The sequence below is a fragment of the Lingula anatina genome, chromosome 3, assembly GCF_051362555.1.
Source record: "Lingula anatina isolate TDL-2025a chromosome 3, LinAna3.0, whole genome shotgun sequence".
In the NCBI taxonomy this organism is placed as follows: domain Eukaryota; kingdom Metazoa; phylum Brachiopoda; class Lingulata; order Lingulida; family Lingulidae; genus Lingula; species Lingula anatina.
This window is the reverse complement of record NC_141769.1, coordinates 25118761-25142638: the sequence shown is the minus strand read 5'-3', so window position 1 is coordinate 25142638 and position 23878 is coordinate 25118761. Positions and strand designations below refer to the sequence as shown.

At 37.7% G+C, this 23878-nt stretch overlaps 2 protein-coding genes and 1 long non-coding RNA gene across 4 annotated transcripts; all 3 read right to left on the bottom strand.

The window, feature by feature from the left end:
• Positions 1–259: 259 nt before the first annotated feature.
• On the bottom strand, positions 260–1334 carry LOC147763120 (uncharacterized). Its single transcript, XR_015333390.1, has 3 exons — positions 1203–1334; positions 761–871; positions 260–370 (listed from the first exon to the last, which is right to left on the bottom strand). It is a non-coding gene; the product is annotated as an uncharacterized LOC147763120 (long non-coding RNA).
• A 2566-nt stretch (positions 1335–3900) lies between these two features.
• Positions 3901–6000, bottom strand: LOC112042140 (IgGFc-binding protein-like). The gene is made up of 2 exons (XM_087008751.1): positions 4457–6000; positions 3901–4220 (listed from the first exon to the last, which is right to left on the bottom strand). Exons 1-2 carry the CDS (start codon positions 5850–5852, stop codon positions 3901–3903), a joined length of 1716 nt encoding a protein of 571 aa, XP_086864877.1. The 5' UTR covers positions 5853–6000.
• Positions 6001–12089: 6089 nt separating this feature from the next.
• Positions 12090–22241, bottom strand: LOC106177996 (uncharacterized). 2 transcript variants are annotated; one of them, XM_087008692.1, is made up of 14 exons: positions 22079–22241; positions 20363–21805; positions 19939–20232; positions 19631–19750; positions 19192–19302; positions 18499–18609; positions 18101–18211; positions 17395–17505; positions 16983–17093; positions 16673–16783; positions 16001–16108; positions 15381–15491; positions 13618–13780; positions 12091–13245 (listed from the first exon to the last, which is right to left on the bottom strand). In XM_087008692.1, exons 1-14 carry the CDS (start codon positions 22140–22142, stop codon positions 12741–12743), a joined length of 3474 nt encoding a protein of 1157 aa, XP_086864818.1. In that variant the 5' UTR covers positions 22143–22241; the 3' UTR covers positions 12091–12740. The 2 variants fall into 2 exon arrangements, with proteins under 2 accessions (XP_086864819.1, XP_086864818.1); XM_087008693.1 differs by lacking the exons at positions 17395–17505; positions 18101–18211; positions 18499–18609 and having other exon boundaries at positions 12090–13245.
• Positions 22242–23878: the final 1637 nt, after the last annotated feature.

Genomic DNA, 23878 nt, shown 5'->3' with positions numbered 1-23878 from the left:
ATAATAAAAATAATAATAATAATAATAATAATTATTATTATTATAGTGTGGCTTGTTAAGCACTACTTCAATCGGATATTGCATGACCCTTAAAGATGTAGTGCTCTTTATGCAGAACTGACAAAACTTAAAACATGCCGTCACAGCAGCTTTAAATGTCTCAATGAAAACCGAATAATTGGCCATGTACTTCATGTACAAACATATTATCTTTTTCGTAGCCTTGGCTTACGCATTAAGTAATCAGTGTAACATTTACTTATTTCACTGCAGTGTTTTCCTTGGAACCCTCTCGGACACATACACTGGTAAGTCGTCTCATTCTTGATACACACACCTGCATTAAGACAAGGATCACCAGCACACCAATCTAAAAAGAGACCATTTAATAGGGAGTACATGAGAATCAGTCAAAAACAAACACCCGTCCATTACCACTGATAATTGATTTCAATGTCCACTATCTTTCTTTTCCAGGTGAACAAAAATGTTTTTTAGTTTGCGTAATTCGGTTAAAATTGTAGAATAAACATTTCATGGTCTATGGAAAAAGTGTTTTTGTTTCATTGATATTCTTCCAAAGTTCTTGCTGTGGACAATATCCACTGCACTGTACTAATATTATAACTAATTCTACTTAAAGCAGAATGTGCAAGTAGGCAAATGTTGGAATTAAAAAAAAAATAAACCAGAGAAATTGGACAAGGGTGTATACAGCAAATGCCACCCAAACCTTTCTTAAAAAGTAATAATTATTTACTTATTTGATCACAATGTCTTCCATGGAACCCTGGTGGACACATACACTGGTATGTCGTCTCATTGGTGATACACACACCTCCATTGTGACAAGGATCGCTAGCACACCAATCTAAAAAGACAATGGGGGTCCGTAACAGTTATTGTTGTAAAAGATGATACGTTGTCAGAAAAAAACACCATTATCGTTTCATTGCCATAACTAGCATCACTCTATGTTAACAGGGCACATTTTCCACTTGCCTAAATAATTTAAAAAATTCTCAATACGCGTGAATAGTAAAAATTATAAATGCAGTATACTCATAGTAATGCTACATGTAAATATGCGTATTTAAAGCGGAAAGTGTGCGTAGACGAACCATAAGACGTTTTAAGATTTAAAAATTAAGGGTGTGTACTGCAAATGCCAAATGCCGTTATTATAATTCACAGATATTTACTGTAATAGCAGTGTCTTCCGTGGAATCCTTGTGGACAGATACACGAGTAAGTCGTCTCATTGTTGACACACGCACCTCCATTGCGACAAGGATCACTAGCACACCAATCTAAAATAGACAATGGAGGTTCATACAGGGTTGCTACTTAATATGGAATATTTTTTATCATAGTTATTTTTGAGTGCTGATTAAATATTTTTTGGCTTGATTCATGAAAAAAGTATATTATTGAGTGAGAAAAATATCAAGTCTTCTATTGTGAGATATTTTGGTCAATAATATCAAATCTGACATAAGATGTCATTCAAAAGAAAAGAACACCCCCAGAAAACCATATCAACAGTTTGATGTCAGTATTAACTTTAAGCTAAGATATTAAAGAAAATGATAGCATCCGGACAGTGATATGTTACACAGTCAAAGAAATCATTACAGTAAATCATGAAAAGTCATCAATAGCGGGTATGACCTCCAGCAGTCGCTTGCAGCGCCCTCATCCTACATGCCATACCCTGTGACACGTTTTTTAGAGTTTGGATGGGGATATCATTCCACGCAGTGATATTTGCCTGTCGCATTTCATCACTATTTACCGGCCGATGACCATAGCTTTTAATTCTCTGAGTTACTTCCGCCCACAGATTTTAATTGGGTTCATTACTGGGGAGTTTGCAGGCCAGGGCAGTTGCTGAACCCATTGGTTTTGAAGAAAAACAGTGATTCTGCGAGCTCGATGTGGGGTTGCACAGTCGTCTTGGTATACAAAGTTGTTCCTGAAGATTACTCTTACAGATCGAAGCATTGTTTGCTGTAGAATGTCTCTGTAGGGACCCTGGTTGAGGTTGCCTCCTAGAAAAACCAACTGGTTCTGGGCACCGGCATGGAATGCTCCCCAAACAGAGACGTTACCACCCCCTGCTTGCACCCTAGGTAGTACACAATCATCGTTTTATGCCTCTCGTACACGTCGGCCGACACGGATTCGACAGTCAACCCCCAAAATTCCATATCTGGCCTCATCACTGAAAACGACGTGATTCCAGTGTTTTAGCTGCAAATGCACGTGGTCCCCAGCCCATTGCAGACGTCGCTGACCTGACTGCTGTAAACAGAGGTTTCCGTACTGGTCTTCGTGCAAAATAAAGTTTGCTGTAATCTCTTGTTCACAAGGGACCTTGAAACGGGCGTTTGAAAGGTATTCTGCCACTCTTTTTTGAGGACACCGGTTGTCTTTGTACGACCAGCACGGCGCACTCTAAGGAGAAGGCGATCCTGTCTTCTTGTTGTGGTACGCGGACACCCTGATGGAAGTATTGGAGTAGGTGCCCCTGTTGTAGCAGTGGTTCGGAGGACTTTACTAACGGTTCCTGAAAAATGTTGAATTGTCTGGCAATGGCTGTCCGTTTCTAGCCATTTTCTCTGAGAGCAAGAATCCCATAGTAAGCTGCGTTGCTTAGCTGTCAAACCATATCTTCTTTAACGTAACTGACAAGTTTCAGACAACAAGTTTCTCCAAATACACTCCAAAGATTGGCAAAACCCATGTGTTTTTATACAAGGGCAGAAATTGCCGAAAAGACCACCCCTCACATTTCTAACCACAGAACATGCAACTGCTTACATTAATTGTTTCGAAAGTTGCATGGTAATTAGGTAACACACCTGGCTACACATAAAGTGACACCTCAGTTTTGGATTTAAAATAGTTGGAGAGAAATGAAATATTTTGTAGAACATTTGCTCGACAAAAAATAATATTCCATATTATGTGGTAACCCTGTATGCAGTTATTGAATGTAGACAACAGGATGCAGCAAAAAAAAAAAAAAAAAAAAAAAAAAAAAAAAAAAAAAATCCCTTGAGAGCGTTTATCATCCTTCCCTTTACTTCTGCCTTTGTTTTGACCATTTGGGGCTAACCCTTTTACTTATATTGTTCAGCAAATACATTTTCTTTTTCTTAACCCTGCATTACTTATAAAGTAATAACTATTAACTTATTTGATCGCATTGTTGTCCATGGAACCCTACGGGACAGGTACACTGGACGCACTGGTAAGTTGTCTCATTGCTGACACACACACTTTCACTGATAGAAGTATTACCAGCACACCAATCTAAAAGGACAATGGAGATGCATGCATTTTCGTTAATGAATGAAACATAAGGTTAGGTGAAAAAATGCATATCGTAATGCACATGTATCTTTAACCTAGATATGGCACCTTATTGTCTCCCAATGGCGTGTTTGCATCAATATTGAGTATCACTATTCACGTTATGATTCCTTCGTTTGACCTTCTCGCTGTGTTTTGGCCTTGTTACATGTACACATAACCTCATAGTGATATTATGTGATCAAACACCTACCTTTTATACACTTTGCACCGCCCCCAGACAAGTCACAGCTACACGTATAACCATCAAAAAGAGCAAAGTGGCTTGCATTCCCACTGCATGGGGAATTTGTGCATTGAGCAATCTCTGAAACTATTGAGGGGGTCTTCCAATTTACAAACACATCCTACATTATCTACATGTGAACGCAATAATTAGCAAATAGCATTTGCATTAGCAAACAGAATTAGCAAGAATTGCATGATGATAGTTTATACTAATGTCACTTGAATTTTATTTGAAAAATTCTTTAATACATCTATTTATTTCATGTAGCAAAGTTGCGTCAGGTACGCAAAACTTTAAGAGCTAAAGAAGCCCGCCTTACCTTCTGTGCCATATTTGCAACCAACTCTCTGCAGTACTGTTGTGCAGTTAGATGCCGGATCTCCACGGAAGGCTTTCCATGAGCTGTACACGGACACGTTCTGAATAGACCGGACTACGTTCCCACACCCGTCTTGAACGAACCAGGTGCGCTGGATGTCCACCCCACAGCCATTGTCATTGATCGAATCTGTAAATTTGATGGTGATATCGCGATAGGCAACACATCGCTCTGAGGCAGTCGCATTTGGGGTGTCCGCTGCAATCGTTAAGTTATTGGCAACTGAGCCGTTACCTGAAAATTAACCACAGAAGTTTAGAAGTGAATATGACTGTACTCAATATTATATTTATCATTTTAGAAATCCACCGATTGACTCAGAAGCAGTATTTAAGCAGCGTGAACTTAACCTGACACGATAAAAATATCTTAAAGAAACATAATCAAAACACCGTGCATTGAACCCAACAAGAGGAAAAATATGTACTTTTTATCTTTTTAAAATATACAGTGCCATGGCTTCTCTTTACCTGAAACAATGACTGTATCTTTAGGAAAGTCCACCTCCGGCGGCAAGGAAGACAAATCCTCATCAATTACGCCATCTTCGTCATCATCAATACCATTAAACAGTTCTTCGTCAATTTTCATGTCACAGTCGTTATCAACGCCATCTGCCGGCTGTCCAGTATTCGGTACACATTTATTCACGTCCAGGTTTGCCAGTCTCAGTCCTCCTGGGTAGCCATAAGAAACGTAACTGGCAAACCCGTAGGAGAATACTGAGAAAGTCTGAATAGGGGAAATATGCTCTATTCGATGTGTACCCGCAGTGAGGTTCAACTGAACAGCAGTAAAGTCTGTTCCGGGAATGGCCAGCCATGTAAGACCGTTGAGAGCGGCTCCATCAACTCTCAGGTCTTCTTTAGAATTGTTCTTGATGACTATGTTGACGAAGTTTTTATAAACTTTGTCAGGAAGATTGGCGGTAACAATAGTGTAACTGGATGAGAATTGTTCTATGGCAGGCACAACCATCATATATGGATCACTTTCTAGACCATCTGTGTTTTGGCTCTGCGTAAACTGCAGCACCATAATCGGCTTACTAGAATTTACAAACACAGGTGCCTTCTTCAATACTTTGAATTCATAGAACTTGAATTTATGAAGAACTAAACGCGGTACACCCGTTATGTCGACCGCGGTGTCATCGGTACTGCCTACAACGCGGACAATATCCCCACTTTGACGGTAAGCTGATGGAACAACTGTGAACGTATAGCCCCATCTATCGACTGGATACATCTGTTCCACCAAATGATCACAGGCGGTAACCCCACAGGGCACTTGAGTGCAATGATTACCTGACATTACTGCTAGCGGTTTTGATGAATTTATTCTCGTGCCGGTGATGTCATTGTTAGATTGGATTTGAATGGTATCAAGTCTGTTCAGAATAATTTGTTTTTTGGAACTTACTGTGCTACCCATAACAATTATACTCTTGCCTGGGGGAGGAGTTATTTCGATATGTGTACTGTTTTGAGTCCCAATCAGTCCTACAAGTGCAGGATAAGAACTCAAACAAACTTCATAACTACCTGTGATGTACTCCTGCCCCAAAGTATCAACTGGTAAGGCTAGAAACGCATCCAAACTTGCTGTCATAGCGTTGGAACCATAGACTATGAATTCGTCATCTGAGGATAAAAGCAAACCTTTAAACTGTTTGTATGTGGTCGTCATGGCAAAGCTTATTGGGATGTCAACCTTCGTAACGGAGCCGCGACTTACGTTTGCCGTTCTGCTCTGAAGTGGAAGAAGGTTTACCAGGTTGGGATGGGCAGAGATCCTGACTTGAACTGTGGCAGGATTGTTGGTGGTGAGAAATAAGTTCAAACTTTCGATGCCAATATTGTCCATAAAACCGATGACGAATTCCTTGCCACTGTTGTCAGGGACATCTGTAACGAAAATATTGTAAAAGTTGCTTTGCGTCTTTTATAGAATTCCTAGAACTCTGATTTTTGAAGAACTAAACGCGAGACATTGGTTATGTCGACCACGGTGTCATCAGATGGAACAACTGTGAACGTATGGCCCCATCTATCGACTGGATACATCTGTTCCACCACATGACCACAGGCACCGACTCCACAAGGAGTGTTAGTGCACTTATTGCCTGACATTACTGCTAATGGTTTTGATGAATTGATTCTTGTGCCGGTGACGTCACTGGTAGATTGGATTTGAATGGTTTCCAATATGTTGAGACTTATCACTGTTTTAGAACTTACAGTGCGGCCCATTACTATTACATCCATGCCAGGGTCAGGAGTTATTTCAATATCTGTATCGTTGTTAACGCCAATCAGTCCTATAAGCGGAAAAAGAGAACTCGTACAAAATATGTAGCTACCAGCAATGTACTCCTGTCCAAGAATATCCACAGGGAGAGCTACAAATGCCTCCAAACTATAAGATTCTGCATTGGAACCATAGAGAATGAACTCCCCGTCGGCAGACAAATGGAGACTTTTGAACTCTTTGTTCGTGTTACAAAACTATTAGGAATTTCAACCTGCGTTATTGAACCCCTACGTACGCTGGCTGTTCTAGTAAGAAGTGGTGGACGGTAGAGATACAGTGGGTGAGCAGATATACGGACTTGGATAGAAGGGTAGTTGGTTGTAAGGAATAGATTCAGGCTGACTGGATCTACGAATGCATTGTCCATGAAAGCTATAATGAATTCTTTGCCGGTGTAACAGTAATCCAAGTCCCCCAGGAACCGAGGACTAACATTACTTGGGAATACATGTAGTAGTCCTACAGGGACTTAGGTTCCTGGCTCATAATTAGAGTAGGTAGGACTTGTAATACTGTCGGACTTTTATTCCTGTTACACCCATGACAGTAATATAAGTCCTGTCATTTGAAAGTCCTTTCCTTAAGCAATAATACTGTTAAATGATAAAACTATAGATGTATATGAAATCCATCTGGTGCGCCATATATCAGACAAAAAACGAGGGGTTTGCAACTTCAGCTCGTCTGTATAGTGGTTAGCTAACAAGACCAGAAGGTAAGAATTCATGAAACGTTCTGTTACATCTATGGTTTCGAGACCTACCTTTGACATGACCTTACCCACCCTTTCCCCTATTTATTACTTGTAGCATAATGTTTAATGGTGTTTTTCATGTCTAATATGTGTTCGAAATTCCGTGCTCATTACATTTACAACTATTTTTTGTTTTGTCTTTTAAGTGTCAAAGCACCAAAATAGCAAAAGGTTATTACAGAACATTATATACATCTACTGCAATTTTCAATTTCTAAACTGTCTTGATTTGTCTTAATTCTCAGCCCATACTTTCCAAGAGCAAATTTCCATCGAGTTTGAGGTTATTTTTCAATTTCAGCGAGTGTAAAACGAAAAATAAATCTAAGAACGGAGACCCAGTGTTTAGTGATTTTTCTCATAGGAATAAGGTTTTGAAAAGGAGAGAGAGAGAAAATAAGACAAAAAACACAAAAGGTACACCCCAGTAGAAAAGGACATGAAATAATATACACTGTACACCTCAAAGAATGAAAATAAGAGATGCCTTTGGATGGTGCCTTATTTTGTTTATATATATATATATATATATATATATATATATATATATATATATTTACTAGATGAAAAATACGCATAAAATAAATAAATTGTTTTTGTTTGTTCATTAATATGCATAAAAACTGCCTATCGAAAAATAAAAACATTGTAAAATATAACGATAAAATGTCATATAAATAGAATAAAGCAAACGTTAATTATATCTTTAAAATTAGTATGTCTCTATATCTATTTATGCATGTCATTTCTTGGTGTAAACTATATAGGACATGCGTTACTTAAATGTCAGGAACGCACGTCCCATTAGGACGTGCATTACTACACGTAGGACTTACATTACTTGGGACTCTTTGTCCTACGGACATTGAATCCTAGTAACATATGTCCTAGGACTTCCATTCCTAGCAATGCATGTCCTAAGACTTGCATTCCCAGGACTTGCATTCCCAGGACTCGCGTTACTAGGACGTGCACCCCTGCCACACCTGTATTATCAGGAACATCTAAAATGAAAATGAGGGAGAGCTTAATTTTGTTAAAAAGCTTGACTTGACCAATGGTACCATTAAAGACAACTTATATATAAATAATTTTAAAACAGCGTCGTGGAAGTAACAAAAACAGCTGTGGTACATCTTGAGCTTTGAAATACCATTATCTTCTAACTCATAACAAATATTGTAATCGTCTGACTCAAAATTGCGACTGAATTTTCGTTTTTCGGCTAGATCAGCCATTATTTCAGGCAAAGAAGTAAGCCTAACTATGACACGATTAACATTTATATTTTTACAGCTAGAGTTATCCCTGTCTCTCCCAATAAAATTGTCGGCGACAGAATAATTGTTTTTTAGTATTTTTAAATAACCGCATTATCTACACTGTAAAAACAGTGTTTAGCTCTGAGACACATTTCTAAGCGCCTGTTTTGTCTCATTTTTTCCACGCGTTTAGCACCTAAGCACGTTTAGCCTATTAACATGTTACACGCTTTGACGTGCTTGACGCCTAATTAATGTAGGGTGTATTTGTTTAACTTTAAGGTTGTAACGTTTTCAACTGTTTCAGTCACTCTCTCTTTTACACACACACACACACACACACGCGCGCGCGCGCGCGCGCGTAAAGTCACGGTCACCTTTAACTGCTATAGCTATATCTATAACGGGGTACCGTGAACTGTCAACTTGCATAGTTGATTCACTCCATCATCTTTACAGCGGGACTTATTCATCCTTGTGTTAGCTGGCCTTGCGAGGGAGTTAATTGGAATATATTTCTGAAAAACAAGTTAGGAAAATTCACTAGTTTACTAAAGACACGAAACAACTACCACTTTTACTTTAAAACATTTTTTTCATATTTTGATAAAATGGGTTAAGGTATTGATGTTCATTTATTTTTTTCCGGAAGTAATGAACAATAGAACATCAGGATGATGGTGGGGTATTCATTATAATGGTTTATTTAAGCTTTCATCACATGCTGGTTATTTTGGTAACGATAGTCCGAAAATTTTTCAAAACGCACCGCTCTAGTCGCCGACTAGCCCAAGCCCATTTTGGAATTAACCGCTAAATAAATAATGTTTTTCCAGAATGTTATAAACGCTTATAAAACTGCAAGGTCATCATTTTGCATGGAGTTAAAAACACCCATAACGTTACCATGACGTTATTCTATACCATCACCATCATGTAACCAGCTGATAACGTCGTGAAAACGTTATTTGTTATTTGGAATATTACTTAATAGGCCTATTTTAAATAATCACACGTTACTGCAGAGAAGGCCACAACGCGTTCGAGCAGGCTGCTTCTCGCCTCCAACAGCCCCATATGTTTACAAGGGGAAGTGTTAAGCAAAATTGTTGAGTCTTGTAATAAACTTGTTATGGGATCGTATATATGGGATTGTGAAGCATTTTTTTCTGTGACGAGCTTGAAAAGCTAAACATGTTGTTTAGCAGCTCCACGCGTTAAGGAATTCCACACCTATAGCAGCTCCATATGTTTAGCAGCCTCACGCGCTTAGCAGGGGAAGTGCTTAGCCAATGTGCTTAGCTTGTGATAGACTTGTTATAGAATCATATGCCGGTGAAGCTAAACACATAGCTAAACGTGTAACAATGCCAACGTGTCTAGCTTTTTCTTCTGTGAAACGTTTGAAAAGCTATACGCGTTTAGCATTTACACAGATTTCTAAATGCGTATAGGTGCCTAACGTGTGTTGTATGTATTTAAATGCTAAACACTGTTTTTACAGTGTACAGATTATATGTACACGGAAAACGTGATCAGATATTCTTTTCAAATTTATTCGCTGCTCTGTCTTCTTGATGAAGGAATTGTTTTCCATAAGATGCACATATTGTGTTAGATCACATATACCCATATGCAAGCACGTCTGTTCTCATTACCGACATACCCGCTATTCTTCTAATTTGTCATTAAATATATATAGATTATCCACAAGATCCTGCGAGACACCGCATACCAGAAGGCTACTTCTGTTTATAAATTACATCAGTCACTGATAAGACAAGGATATGGCATTCTGCAGGATGCTTTTAACTTATTTGGTGTCACTTACTGTTCATTACATGATCATGTGATAACCGATTTTAACCGGTAGCATCGTGACTCAGCGGCAGCACTGCGACATCTAACATGGAAAAGGAACCAGTCCAGGACCTACTATAATTTCCCCACGCTTTTTCAAAGCCCTTTCCTTTCTTTTGCCTTCAGGGCGCGTGCATATTTGACGGTACAATGTACGACACAATACTACATCATAAGCTCTAATCTTAATATCTTTAAACTATCTTAAATAATCTACGATTTCTGTCAATAACCGACTTATGTAAAATGTCATTTTCTTTGGTGCTACTTCTCAAAATATTAATGCATTTTTATAAAGATGTGTATGCACAATGTTAGTTTTTATGATGTTGTGTCTTATATATTAAAACTACCTTTATACAACTATATGAAAGTAGTTTAACTATTAAGATTTTATTACAATATCACAACTTTTGCAAGTGTGGAAGTTTTCTATGTTGTGCTTTGTTCACAATATATAACCCACATATTACATATATGTAGTTCTACAATATTCAAATAAGATACTAAACCATAAAATGGCCTTACCTGTGTCGACTCCCAGAAAACATACATATAAAACGCAAATGACAAAATACAGCAGTTTCATTTTTCACGGTGACTCTTTTACCTCTTCTGGGACAGACTGCTTCTGACGCCTTCTCTATTTTCTACACAGCCCTTATGAAGAGTTATTTTACAGGTCACAAGAAACAAGCAAACAGCTTTACGCCTATTATTTATCTTTATATAAAAGGGCATTCTTTATACACAGAAATACCCCATTCTTAAAAAGAGAAAGAAAAAAGATTTGTGACATCGAACACCACAGATTCTCTTCAGTGACAAATAATTTAGACCAAGGCGTGTTATAGGGACTGTATTGGCCTTGTGTCCAACCCCCGACCAGTGGATTGAGGTACTCTGACCATAGGGTGCGCTAGTAATGTTGAAAGCGTGTGATTTTGTGTAGTACATGTACAATGTGCTTTAGTGGGGCCCTAATATAAGAGGCAAGGGACATAGCTGTTACCAGACCTAAAGGGAGGTATTTCATACATGTAACAGACGTAGGTGTCGCTAGTCTAAATGTGATAAATCAAAGGAGGCGGTGAAGGTCTTACAAAATAGAAATACCAGCAAGTCAACAGCGATAAAACTTTCTCTGACTATTTAAAAGCGTCTCTTTCTTGTTTTGTTATGACTGCCGTTGATGATTAATTGTAAAAAATAATTTACCCAACATGTTCCTTTTCACATGAAAATCTGTTTGATACGGTAGCATAATATTACATCGACTGATTAATAGGAAGCAACAATCACCACTTTGTTTACTTTTGGCGTTGTCGTTGATTTACCAAGCCATTAGATTGAAAACCAAGTTTGATTTGAACCCTCATAGAAAGTATCAAGTTGACACAGTCGTATCCAATCGTAAATTTATTGAAAGTGCAAGTTTTTCTAAGCACCAGACGGGTAAAGGTTCACATAATTGGGCTGAATTACTTGTCTGGTAGCCCGTTCAACTGAACAACAAGTTTCTCCAAGTATTTGATATGAAAATAACGACAGCATAATATTGACTCGATTGAGTATCACAAAGCCCATACTTGATTTAAGTTTGTCGTTGCTCAGAGGATATGTAGTTTCACTGTAACACAGCCGTATACATATCTGTATTTTAATAAGAAGCTATTAAAGGAAAATTGGCAAACACACGAAGAACAAAAGTATAAGATTTTTAACATTATCACAAAGTGATGAACTTGCAAACTTTTGTAAAAAAAATTGCAAACAGCTTCATTTGACCAATAGACTTATCTGATATTTCTCCACTTCTGATAGACCTTTGCAGCTTCGTTTGAATGGCTAGATGTTAACTTCTTCTGTTTACTGAAGAGCTTGCAGTAAACAAAAGAATGCTGAAGAGCAGTAAAAAATAAGTCAACATCTAGCCATCTAGCTGCAAAAGGCCTATTGAATCATTTTAAAATGTGTGTTCTCAATGAAAAAATAAGACAAGTATACAAGGTATAAACGTTGTATTTCATGTTGGTTTTGGTAAGCATAAGCAATCTCTGGCCTGGTATCAACCTAGCACTGCCATCATTACTCAGGTATAACATACCGCAAAAAAACAAAACAAAAAAAAAAAAAAAAAAAAAAAAAAAACACCATAAACTAGTACTTTACACCCTATGCTACTGTATACTACTGCGTTTTAAGCCATTATGTGCATGCAAAGGCGGCATCATCATCTTCCATTGCTATATTATTACGTGGTTCTGGTTAGACATAGAAGGTTAAAAGACATGAGAGTGCGCGTTAAATAGTGGCATAGTAACATAAATTCCTGGAATTTTCAGCAATTGTCTCTTGATCTCCAAGGTAGACCATGTCCATACCTCTGAAAAAATCACAATTGGCACAAAGTTCGGCTGGCAAAGCTGTCCCTTCTCTGTGTCCAAGCAGAAATTCGCATATACACTGTACATTGTGCAATCCATCCTTATTTCCCTTTTGTTATATCAAATATGGCGAAAAAATTACAAAACACCCTATACTACTGTGGCATTGTACACAATTTTATGTGTGCAAAGGCGGCAGTCGCCGAGGGAGTGCTTCCTTCGAACTTCCGACGAGGTGTGCTTCGTCACCTGAAGCCGTAATACCATGACTTTGATCCGATTGTCCAGGATCGATCACTTTCAAGTCGCCATGACTATTTTCACTGCTTCCGGTGTGTAACCCTTCGGAGCCTGAGCCGGAAGAAGTCTCTGGGAACAGGGCATTTGCTGGAGGGTCTGCGATAACGGCTTCTGAAGGAGGAGAACATGGAGTCTCTTCATCATCATCTTCTACGTCAGCTTGTTCCTCTCGGTCCAAGTCGCCCTTACTATTCTCATTATTTCCGGTGTGTAACCTTTCGGAGCCTGATCCAGAAGGAGTCGCTGAGAAAACGGCAGTTGCTGGTGGGTCTGCGATAACGGCTTCTGAAGGAGGAGAACATGGAATGTCTTCATCATCATCTTCTACGTCATTTTGTTCTTCTTGGTCCAAGGGGGCATCACTCGGGGCAGGTTTAATTTTCCTATAAATAGTAAAATAGACGTTCAGCAATCCTCCAATAAAAACAAAATAGACAACAGATAATCAAACAAATGAATGATAATTGAATTAATGTGTACAAATAAGAAAATGAAAGGGGTCGTCATTTGTTGCGAGAACAATGTCCAGTTTAGTTCTTCTACAAAGTAATAATATACATGGAATGAACTAAATAACTAAATATTAATCAAATAATTAACTATAAATCAAATAATCGAATAAAATATTAAATAACTTGAAAATGAGACACGCAATTCTACTTATTTACACACATTTTTCTTCCAAATTCTTACAAAGTTCCAACTTTTGAGTCCCTAAAACTAGCAAAAAGCAGACAGCACCAAAACCGAAATACCTTTTCTTCTGTTTCCGCTTCCACAATGCAGCGGCAATGCAAACCACGCATACCAGTGCCACTCCAGCTGCTGTGACAGAAGGGACAACAACGGTGATACTGCCAGGGCTCGTCTTTTGGGCAGCTGCAAGGGCATTTGACTCGGCTGTGGTCGAATTTTCAACTGGAATCAGATAAACTTGTTAAATTAAACAATATTTAATAAGAGTCCATACAACTTGCAATCAATGTTTTTTTATCTTGCCATGTTGCCTTATCTCGCAGGAGAATCTGTCAAATAAAAGCACAAAAATGCATGATCAAGGTATATTTTACGTGTTGCAGTAATATTAGATAGTTGACTCAGACATCAATCCTGCACTATGCTAAAGTCATGATTTTTCCACGCATGGCCAGAAATGTGCAGCATTCACGCGATACGCGAGGGCGCAACAGTAGGGCTTCACGTGACTCAACTAACCAATCACAGCACAACAATGGCATCGCACACAGACTCTGTGATAAGTGCTCAGCCCATTGTCAAGTAGTGTTAGTTCATGGTAACAAGCGTCTGATATGTGCAGAGAAGTTTATTATTATAATATATATTGTTCTTATTGTTACATTATTAAATCTAACTCTGTATCCAAGTAGTAACTATACTGTACCAAGTCAGGTACTGATGATGTGCAGAGGTCATATATTCCAGAATAAGCCATTACCACTGATTTATAACTTTTATTTTTGTTTAATATGTTATTCATGAAAGAGTTCATGAAAGATTATTTTAATTTGTTAAATCGTGATCTTATTCTTTTTATATTCAAATAATTGAATAATGTGGTTAAAATTGGTCTTCCACTTCTTATTTGCATTTTTCCTTTACTACAAGATTATTTTGGAACAGTTGTAGCATAAAAAATTTAAATAAATAGCAATCTGAAAGAAGAATTTTGCATAATTATTAAATGATGATAGGAATTTTGGATTAAGAGATTAGTTAAATACTGAGTAGTGATATGGTCAGTCAATTTATGTAGAATCTGATAATATGATTGAAAATACTGATTGAATTCTTGGCCTTGCACTGGGCAGTTTTACATTTGTGCCAAGTGCTCTTTTTGGACTCCATTGTACAGTGGTAAAAAATCTCCAATTGCCATGAAAGTTTTTCATCAGACTCTGTATGTTGCTGCTATCTGCTGGTGCTATCGGCAACGAATTAATTTGCCTTTGTTTCTGAATGAATTTACCGTCTAAAATCACTATTACTGAAAATATTTGCGTTTTGCTGAGGGTAGGCTAGGCAATATACGGCAAACTTCTTAGTACGTGTGTACAACAGAATTTTTAAAAAAACCCTAGCGATATTTGGTCAGGAGTTGCTTGAAGCATAGCACAGCGTTTCTGTCTATCGACATCAGGCCGTTACTTTGTCAATTCTCACGAATTACCCACGAATCGCGAACCCATTCATTTTCCTATAGCAATCTAGCAACTCATTAAAAATGCACGCATTCGCAGTGGGCTAGGCGTGACGTCACGCAGTGCATTTCTGGGGATGACACTAACTTATATTTTTGCAACTTATGCGTGCTTCAAATAAATACATATATTACAAGTAGTTAACTGAACAATGTCTCTTTTAAAAGATTATGGAAAGTATACAAATCGCCTGCCAACTGTACAAGTCTACTTGGCTCCGAAATCCTCAAAGATAGAACAGAAAATATAGACATGGGTGTGTACAGCAAATACCATCCAGACCTGTAATCAATATTTACTTATTTGATCACAATGTCTTCCATGGAATCCTGTTGGACAGATACACTGGTAAGTCGTCTCATTGATGATACACACAGCTCCATTGTGACAAGGATTACCAGCACACCAATCTAAAAAGAGACAATGGAGACCCATAAACAGTTGTCTATTGTACAAAATATGGCGGGTTGTCTTAAAAATTCCTCTTTGTTAATCACTGATGCATTATATTATTTTTTTTCGGGCGCTAGCGGGAAAACGTTTTTCAATTTTTTCTATAGTGTGAAATGTACAATAAACTTTTTGTATATGTACCGTGAAAAAAGCATTCTTTCTTAAAAGTAGTAGTTATGTACAGTATACTTATGTCATTATATCAATGCTGAGTAAGTGTAATTAATGCAGAAAAGTATTGAGTAGACAAGCTTCGAAAAAGTAAACGAAAATATAGGACAAGTGCATGTACTGCAAATGCATTTCTTTTTTCTCAACCCTTGCTACTTGTTTAATCATCAGTAAAACATTTAATTAAGCAGGCTAGTTGTACGATGTTAAAAGAAAAAAAACAGACATTCTGAAAAGGATGTGTCCAGCAAATACCGTCCAACTCTGTTTTGTTCATTGATTCATCGATATTTACTGTAATCGCAATGTTTTCCATGGAATCCTGGTGGACAGATACACTGGTAGGTCGTCTCACCCTTGAAACACACTCCTCCATTGAGACAAGGATCACCAGCACACCAGTCTTAAAAGACAAAGGAGGCCCGTAGACAGTTATTTCATTTAGAAAATAAAATACAGTAAAACAAAGTTTGTCACTTACCATTGGATCTTGATTTCAATACCTGTAGATCCTGTCCCTCTACCTCCGTTAAGTGTTGCTTAAAACTGTTTTAATTTATAATAGAATTTTTCAGTTCAATTCTCATTTTTCAAAATTTAAGAATAGGCTTTTATTAACAACTTTTTAAAGTGAGTGATAAAGTTACAATTTTATTTTTTACATTATTTTTAAATAAATTTTTCTTGTTTTAATACTTTTTCTTTTCTTTTTCTAGCATTTTCATTATCTATTCACATTGCATTGTAAAGTCTACTGTACAAATTTGGGTTTTAGACTCAAATAAACATTATTATTATTTGTATTTCATGTCGAACACCATGTACATTGTACATCACAATGTAGTTTACTTTAAAGTGAAACGGATAAAACAAACAAGTTTACATATGAACGTAGAAATTCTCAATGAAAAACCAAAATATGTGACAAAAGACAATTTTCTTTTTAAATAATCAGTATAATATTTACTTATTTGATCACAATCTTTTCCATGGAATCCTGGTGGACAGATACACTGGTAAGTCGTCTCATTGTTGATACACACCCCTCCATTGTGACAAGGATCATCGACACACCAATCTAAAAAGACAATGGAGGTCTGTTGAACCGAAACTACTAATGCTTGATTGCAATAGAACTTATTCCTGTATTTTCAAATGTTTGCACTGTATTTTTGTTTTGCTTAATCCAAGGAAAACTTTTTATTCGCCTGTACTGCAAAACCATTTTGTATTTTCTCAACCATGCCTTCTGTATTTCAAAAGTTATCATTATTTACCTATTTGATCACAATTCCTTCCATGGAATCCTGGTGGACAGATGCAGTGGTAAGTCGTCTCATTGTGGACACACACAGCTCCATTGAGACAAGGATCACCAGCACACCAATCTAAAAACAGACAAGGAAGGTCTGAAGTCAGTTGTTAAATGGAGAAAGTAAAGAGTGGCGGTCATCTGAAAACCCTGTCTCTAACCATTGATGCTTCACTGCCATGGTCGCCATAACTTTACTTACAGAAGTTAGCAGAAAAAAGTTTTTTCGCTGAAATCGTTTAAAATTGTGAAATAAACCTCATCTTGTTTCATAGATGAAATGGTTTTAAAAAAATCTTCCAAAATAGTGGCAACAATGTACAAAATAAAAGTAGACAAACTCCAAATAGATAGATAGTAATACAGTCAATATTTACTCATTTGGTCACAGTGTTTTCCTTGGAACCCTGTTGGACAGATACACTGGTAAGTCGTTTCATTGTTGATACACACACCTCCATTGAAACAAGGATCACCAGCACACCTATCTAAAATGAGACAAAGAAAGGCCGTAGACAGTTACTGAATGAAGAAAAAATGAGATACCTTCATCCGAAAGACCTGTCTCTATTACCATTGATGCTTGACTGCAATAAAGCCTATAGGTCTACTGCGAGAGTAAGAATCCTTGTTTAGCTAAAAACATTTTAAATGTGGGAAAAACTTGTCGTGGTGCATGGTAAGGACGACTTTGTAAAGATAACGCTTCAAACTAATAATAATAATAATTTTCGACCCTATGCAATGTAGTTCTCTTTTCGTGGAATGGACAAAACATGACGCTATACCGGTGTAACGAAGCTGAGGGTCTGTGTAACAGAAAGTTCGCCCTCCATTTAGTTATAATGGTTAGAGTTGGACTGACCTAAGTGGATCAAAATCTAGGGCGAGGCCTACCTGTACAAATAAAAAATGTACAAAATGTACAAAATGTACAAAATATTATGGGGAACTCTCTGTCATGTTACACCGACATCAACACAGCTCTCTCATTGAAAACCAAAAAATTGGACCGTGTACTGCAAACAGATAATCTTTGTCCTAACCATGCCTTACGTATAAGGTAATCAGTGTAATATTTACTTATTTCACTGCAGTTTTCTCCGTGGAAACCTGTTGGACAGATACACTGGTATGTTGTTTCATTGTTGATACACACACCTCCATTGAGACATGGATCACCAACACACCAATCTAAAAATAGAAAATGACGTCCGTAGACATTTATTGAATGTAAAAAAATAAGACTCGGCCAGAACAAATATCTGACTCTGATTATTGATACTTTTACCTCCTGGGACAGAAAAACTTTTTTATTTTGTTTAAATCGTTGAAGCGTGGAATAAACCTTATCATGGTTCATTGATGAAATTAGTTTATTTAATCTTCTTTTAAAACAGTGGTAACTACTCGTAATCAAGGCTGATAAAACAAGTAGACAAACTCGAAAATTAAAAAATAGTAATATAATCAATATTAACTTATTTGATCACAGTGTCTTCCGCGTAACCCTGGTGAACAGATACACTGGTATGTCGTCTCATTGTTGATACACACACTTCCATTGAGACAAGGATTACTTGCACACCAATCTAAAAAGACAATAGAGACCCGTAGGCAGTATTTTACCACTGATGCTTGATTGCAATAGCCCTATCCTTCTTCTTCCGGGAGTTAACAGAAGAGATTTTAGTTTGCTTAAATCAGCAATAATGCAGAATAGACCTTTTCATGGTATGTAGAAAAAGTGTTTTTGTTTTATTAATCTTCTTCCAAAATAGTGGTCCAATGCACTCCCTGTAATAACATTATTGGTTACTATGTGCAGAAAGTGCAAGTGGAGAAATTGGACAATTGCACAGCAATTAACCCCCCCCTTCATTTTTCCATTTATCTATCATAATTACATATTTGATCACAATGTCTTCCAAAGAACCCTGGTGGACAGATACACTGGTAAGCCGTCTCGTTGTAGATACACACACCATAAAAAATGCCCCCTACAACTGATGCTTGATTGCAGTGGGATATATTCTTGCACCACCGTGAATTTGCATGCTTTTGTTGGGCTTAAGTCGTTTTTAATGTCGATAAAAACATTTTCACTCAAATGTACTGCAAATACATTTCCTTTTTCTCGACCTTATCTTACTTATTAAGTTATCAGTAATTACTTATTTGGTCACAGTGTTTTCCTTGGAACCCTGTTGGACAGATACACTGGTAAGAAGTTTCATTCTTGATACACACACCTCCATTGTGGCAAAGATCACCAGCGCACTTATCTATAAAGATAATGGAGAACCAGACATGTCTTCTGTTGCAGAAGGCATAAGATCATTAGGGATAAGGTCAGAAAATACCTTACACGTGTAGCTTTTTACTTCAGGTAACTGACGCTTATTCCCAATAGCTGCGATTGGAATTTTTCTTAATGGAGTTTCGAAAACAGTCTAGGGATGACGCAACTAAAATTTCGATGCTGTATGTTAAATAAAAACCACATGGTGAAATTAAACTATTTGTGTAACATTTTTTTCAAATATTTAAAAACAGTTACAGAAAGAGAAAAGACGAACGTCAAGAATTCAAGACGCCGTATCGTTTACCTACCTTTAATACATTTAGCGCCGCCTCCAGGCAGAACACAACTACACTTATAACCATCAACAAGAGCAAAGTGACTTCCATTCCCTTTGCATGGGGTATTTGTGCATTGACCAATCTCTGAAACTTAGTATTGAAACGGTATCATTGCAAAATATATGGCACGAATTCACAGTTAATATCAGCAACAGTTGATTATAATTTATGCCATTGCAACCTGAATTTTACTTGAAATATATTGTCTTTACCTCAATTTTTATCACATCTGCACAAGTTGCATCCCGTTAACTTGATTATAAAAGCCTTAAACTTGCCTTCTGTGCTCTCGTTGCAGCCAACTCTCTGCAGCAAACCCGTACAATTGAATGACGGATCTGCCCGGAAGGCCTTCCACGAGCTGTACACGGACACGTTCTGAGTCGCCTGTACAATGTTCCCACACCCGTCTTGAACGACCCACGTGCGCTTTATGTCCATCCAACAGCCATGGTCATTGGTCGAATCTATGAAGTTGATGGTAATATCGCGATAGGCAACACAGCGCTCAGAGCCAGTCGCATTTGGGGTGCCAGTTTCAATTGTTAAATTATGAGTACCTGTCTCATTGCCTGCAAATTAACCACAAATGTCCAGATGTGAATATTGCTGTAGTCTAGCGCAAAGAGGCATTTTCGAAAAAAAGTCCATTAACTTTTTATGATGAAAAGGAATGTTTAAGCACCTTATCTTTTTCTTTACCTGACACAATGACTGTATCTTTAGGAAAGTCCACCTCCGGAGGTAGGGAAGACAAATCCTCATCAATTACGCCATCGTCGTCATCATCAATACCATTAAAGAGCTCTTCGTCAATTTTCATGTCACAGTCGTTATCAACGCCATCTGCCGGCTGACCAGTATTCGGCACACATTTGGTCACGTCCAGGTTTGCCAGTCTCAGTCCTCCTGGATAGCCATAAGAAACGTACTTAGCAAACCCGTAAGAGAATACCGAGAAAGTTTGGACTGGAGACATATGCTCTATGCGATGTGTGCCCGCAGTGATGTTCAGCTGAGCAGCAATAAAGTCTGTCCCGGGAATGGCCAGCCATTCAACACCATCGAGAGCGGCTCCATCAACTCTCAGGTCTTCTTTAGAACTGTTCTTGATGACTATATTTACGAAGTTTTTGTAAACTTTGTCAGGAAGATTGGCGGTAGCGATGGTGTAACTGGATGAGAATTGTTCTATGGCAGGCACAACCATCATGTATGGATCACTTTCTAGATTATCTGTTCCTTGGCTCTGCGTAAACTGCAACACCATAATCGGCTTACTGGCATTGACAAACACAGGTGCATTCTTTAATACCTTGAATTCATAGAACCCGGATCTATGAAGGACAAAACGTGGTACACCGGTAATGTCGACTGCTGTGTCATCAGCACTGCTTACAACGCGGACAATATCCCCACTTTGCCGGTAAGCTGATGGAACAACTGTGTACGTATAGCCCCATCTATCGATTGGATACATATGTTCCACCAAATGATCACAGGCACCAACTCCACAAGGAATATTAGTGCACTTATTGCCTGACATTACTGCTACTGGTTTTGATGAATTGATTCTTGTGCCTGTGATGTCACTGGTAGATTGGATCTGAATGGTTTCCAATCTGTTGAGAGTAATCACTGTTTTAGAATTTATATTCTGGCCCATAACTATAATATCCGAACCATTAGGAGGAGTAATTTCTATCTGCGTACTGTTGTGAACGCCAATCAGTCCTACAAGTGCCGGAAGAGTGTCTGCACAGGCTTTGTAGCTACCAGTTATGTACTCTTGCCCAAGAATATCCACCGGGAGAGCTAGAAATGCGTCCAAACTATAAGATTCTGCATTGGAACCATAGAGAATAAACTCTTCGTCTGCAGACAAATAGACTCCTTTAAACTCTATGCTCGAGCTCTGCATTGCAAAACTATTAGGAATTTCAACCTTCGTTATTAAACCTCTACGTACGTTGGCTGTTCTACTCCGAAGTGGAAGGCGGTAGAGATAGGATGAATGAGCAGATATACGAACTTGAATAGGAGACGGGTAGTTGGTTGTAAGGAATAGATTCAGACTGACTGCACTTTCGAACGCATTGTCCATGAAAGCTATGATGAACTCTTTGCCGCTATTATCAGGAACATCTAAATTGAAAATGAACGTGTGCTTGATTTGGGCAAAAGCGCTTAGTGCATAGTGCTCTATTATTATAGCTTGAACCATCGTACCATTGAACACAAGTTATATATAAATCATTCTAAAGCAGCGGAAGGAACAAAATTAGCTGTTGGTATTTTTAGTACTTTCGCCTTAATATTATCTTTTCGCTCACACCAATTATTCTAATCGACTAACTCAAGGTAATCCATCTCGGCTAGATCGCCCATTATTTCAGTCATAAAAATGAATAGGCCTACCTACGGCACAGTTCGCAACCATTCCAAATGAAAGAACGCAAAAAACAACTGTTAAGATTTCCATTCCTAACACCCCAGGGTGATCTCTCCTTTGGCTCTTCCGGGAAAATTGTCTGCGATGAATCACCTGCTTTTAGTATTTAACTGTAATACCTACAGGGTACAGGGTATAAGTAAAATATATGTTCAGTTTTACTTAGTAAATTTCTTTTCTTCTGGTTTAAAGAATTGTTACCCATAAGATATCCATATTGCATTATGCCAACAAATCTGAAAGCGCGTCTTTTGTCATTTTCTCTTACATGTTCACTATTCTTCTTATTCATAATTAAATTTAAGACAAATTTGTAAAATACATGGTCTTGCTAGACACCCCATACTAGTGAGCTACGTTTGTTTATAAATTCTATCAGTTGCTGATAAAACTTAGATACGACATACTGTACTTGAATGTGTATCTTGAACCATCTCAAACATTAAGACACGTGGGGAGCGATGAAAGCAACCTTCACACAAAGTCATCTTTGTCTGAATTCTATCAGCGTTTGATTCATAAAATTTTGCGGGGCACCATTTCGATTTCGTAATGTTTAGGGAAAGGGATCGATGGGATGCTAAAGTAACCCGTCAAATCCGGTTTTAATAAACTGTCACTAACATCACCCAATTAATCACTCGATCAGCAATAGTAGAGCTATAAACTGCACCTTCTTTAATTTTTCGGGTAAATTGACGTATTTATGTAACTTTTTATCTGCCCCGTTTATACATGTTTACAATACAGAAAGTCGGCATATTATATTATCCAATCGAAAATCATTTTGAGTAATAAATGAAATGATTTCTTTTGGTATTTCTCTAAGTTATACTATCTGAAACTATGTTGGCATTTGGTCAGCTTTTGTGGCCAAAATTTGACTCTAAATGTATTTTAAAATTAAAGTGCTGAATTTAAGGACACACACAAAAAAACAAGAATATGTCTTGTCATATTGTTCATTAATTATCAGATTGCATACCTTAAGCAAAGTTCGCAGCAACATTGCAGCAAATTTCCTGCAAATTCGTTGCAAATTTGCAGCAGGCCTTCTGCTAAGGGTAGGTATCATTTACATAATCAGGAATCGGCCCATTAGATCGTTGTGCTTCTTACTCTAAAACATGTATGTGTGCGTCGTCCGTTAGGATTCACTGCCTCAGTCGCTTCTTCGATTTGAAAAGGATCAATTTCGATTAACGCAAAGCTCTCAACAATTACGTTTAATTCTATACCAAGGCCTAAAATACATAAAAGCAAGCTATTTGAACCTCCTGCGGTACTTTCGGAAATGTAAAAGACTGTATTAAAGGAAAAGGGGGTGGATTTAGGAGGAATCTTAAAGAAATTTCTTTTTCATAGATACCCTACATAAACTCTTCATGTTTTTTTCATAACCCCCTCCCGCCTCTGCAACCTACAGTCCTATGTATTTTGTCTACTCGAACCCGAAAATATCTGTCACTAGAGATAGGATTTCCATACGGAACTTGACACTACGCATTCTGCTCACTAACGGGGTTGACCGGTATAGTGTTTACACAAAAGATGCTACTAACTTATCTGCTGTCACTAACATCACTTGGCCATTTAGAGACATTTGAACTGGTAACATCGTAATTCAGCAGCAGCACTATGACATCCTACACGGAAAAGGAATAAAAATAATCGTTTATTTTAATATGGTGTATTCCATTGAAATATCTGTATGCGCCTTAGAGATAAAAAAAATTAACATTCTAGAAATTGCGTTTTAAAAATCT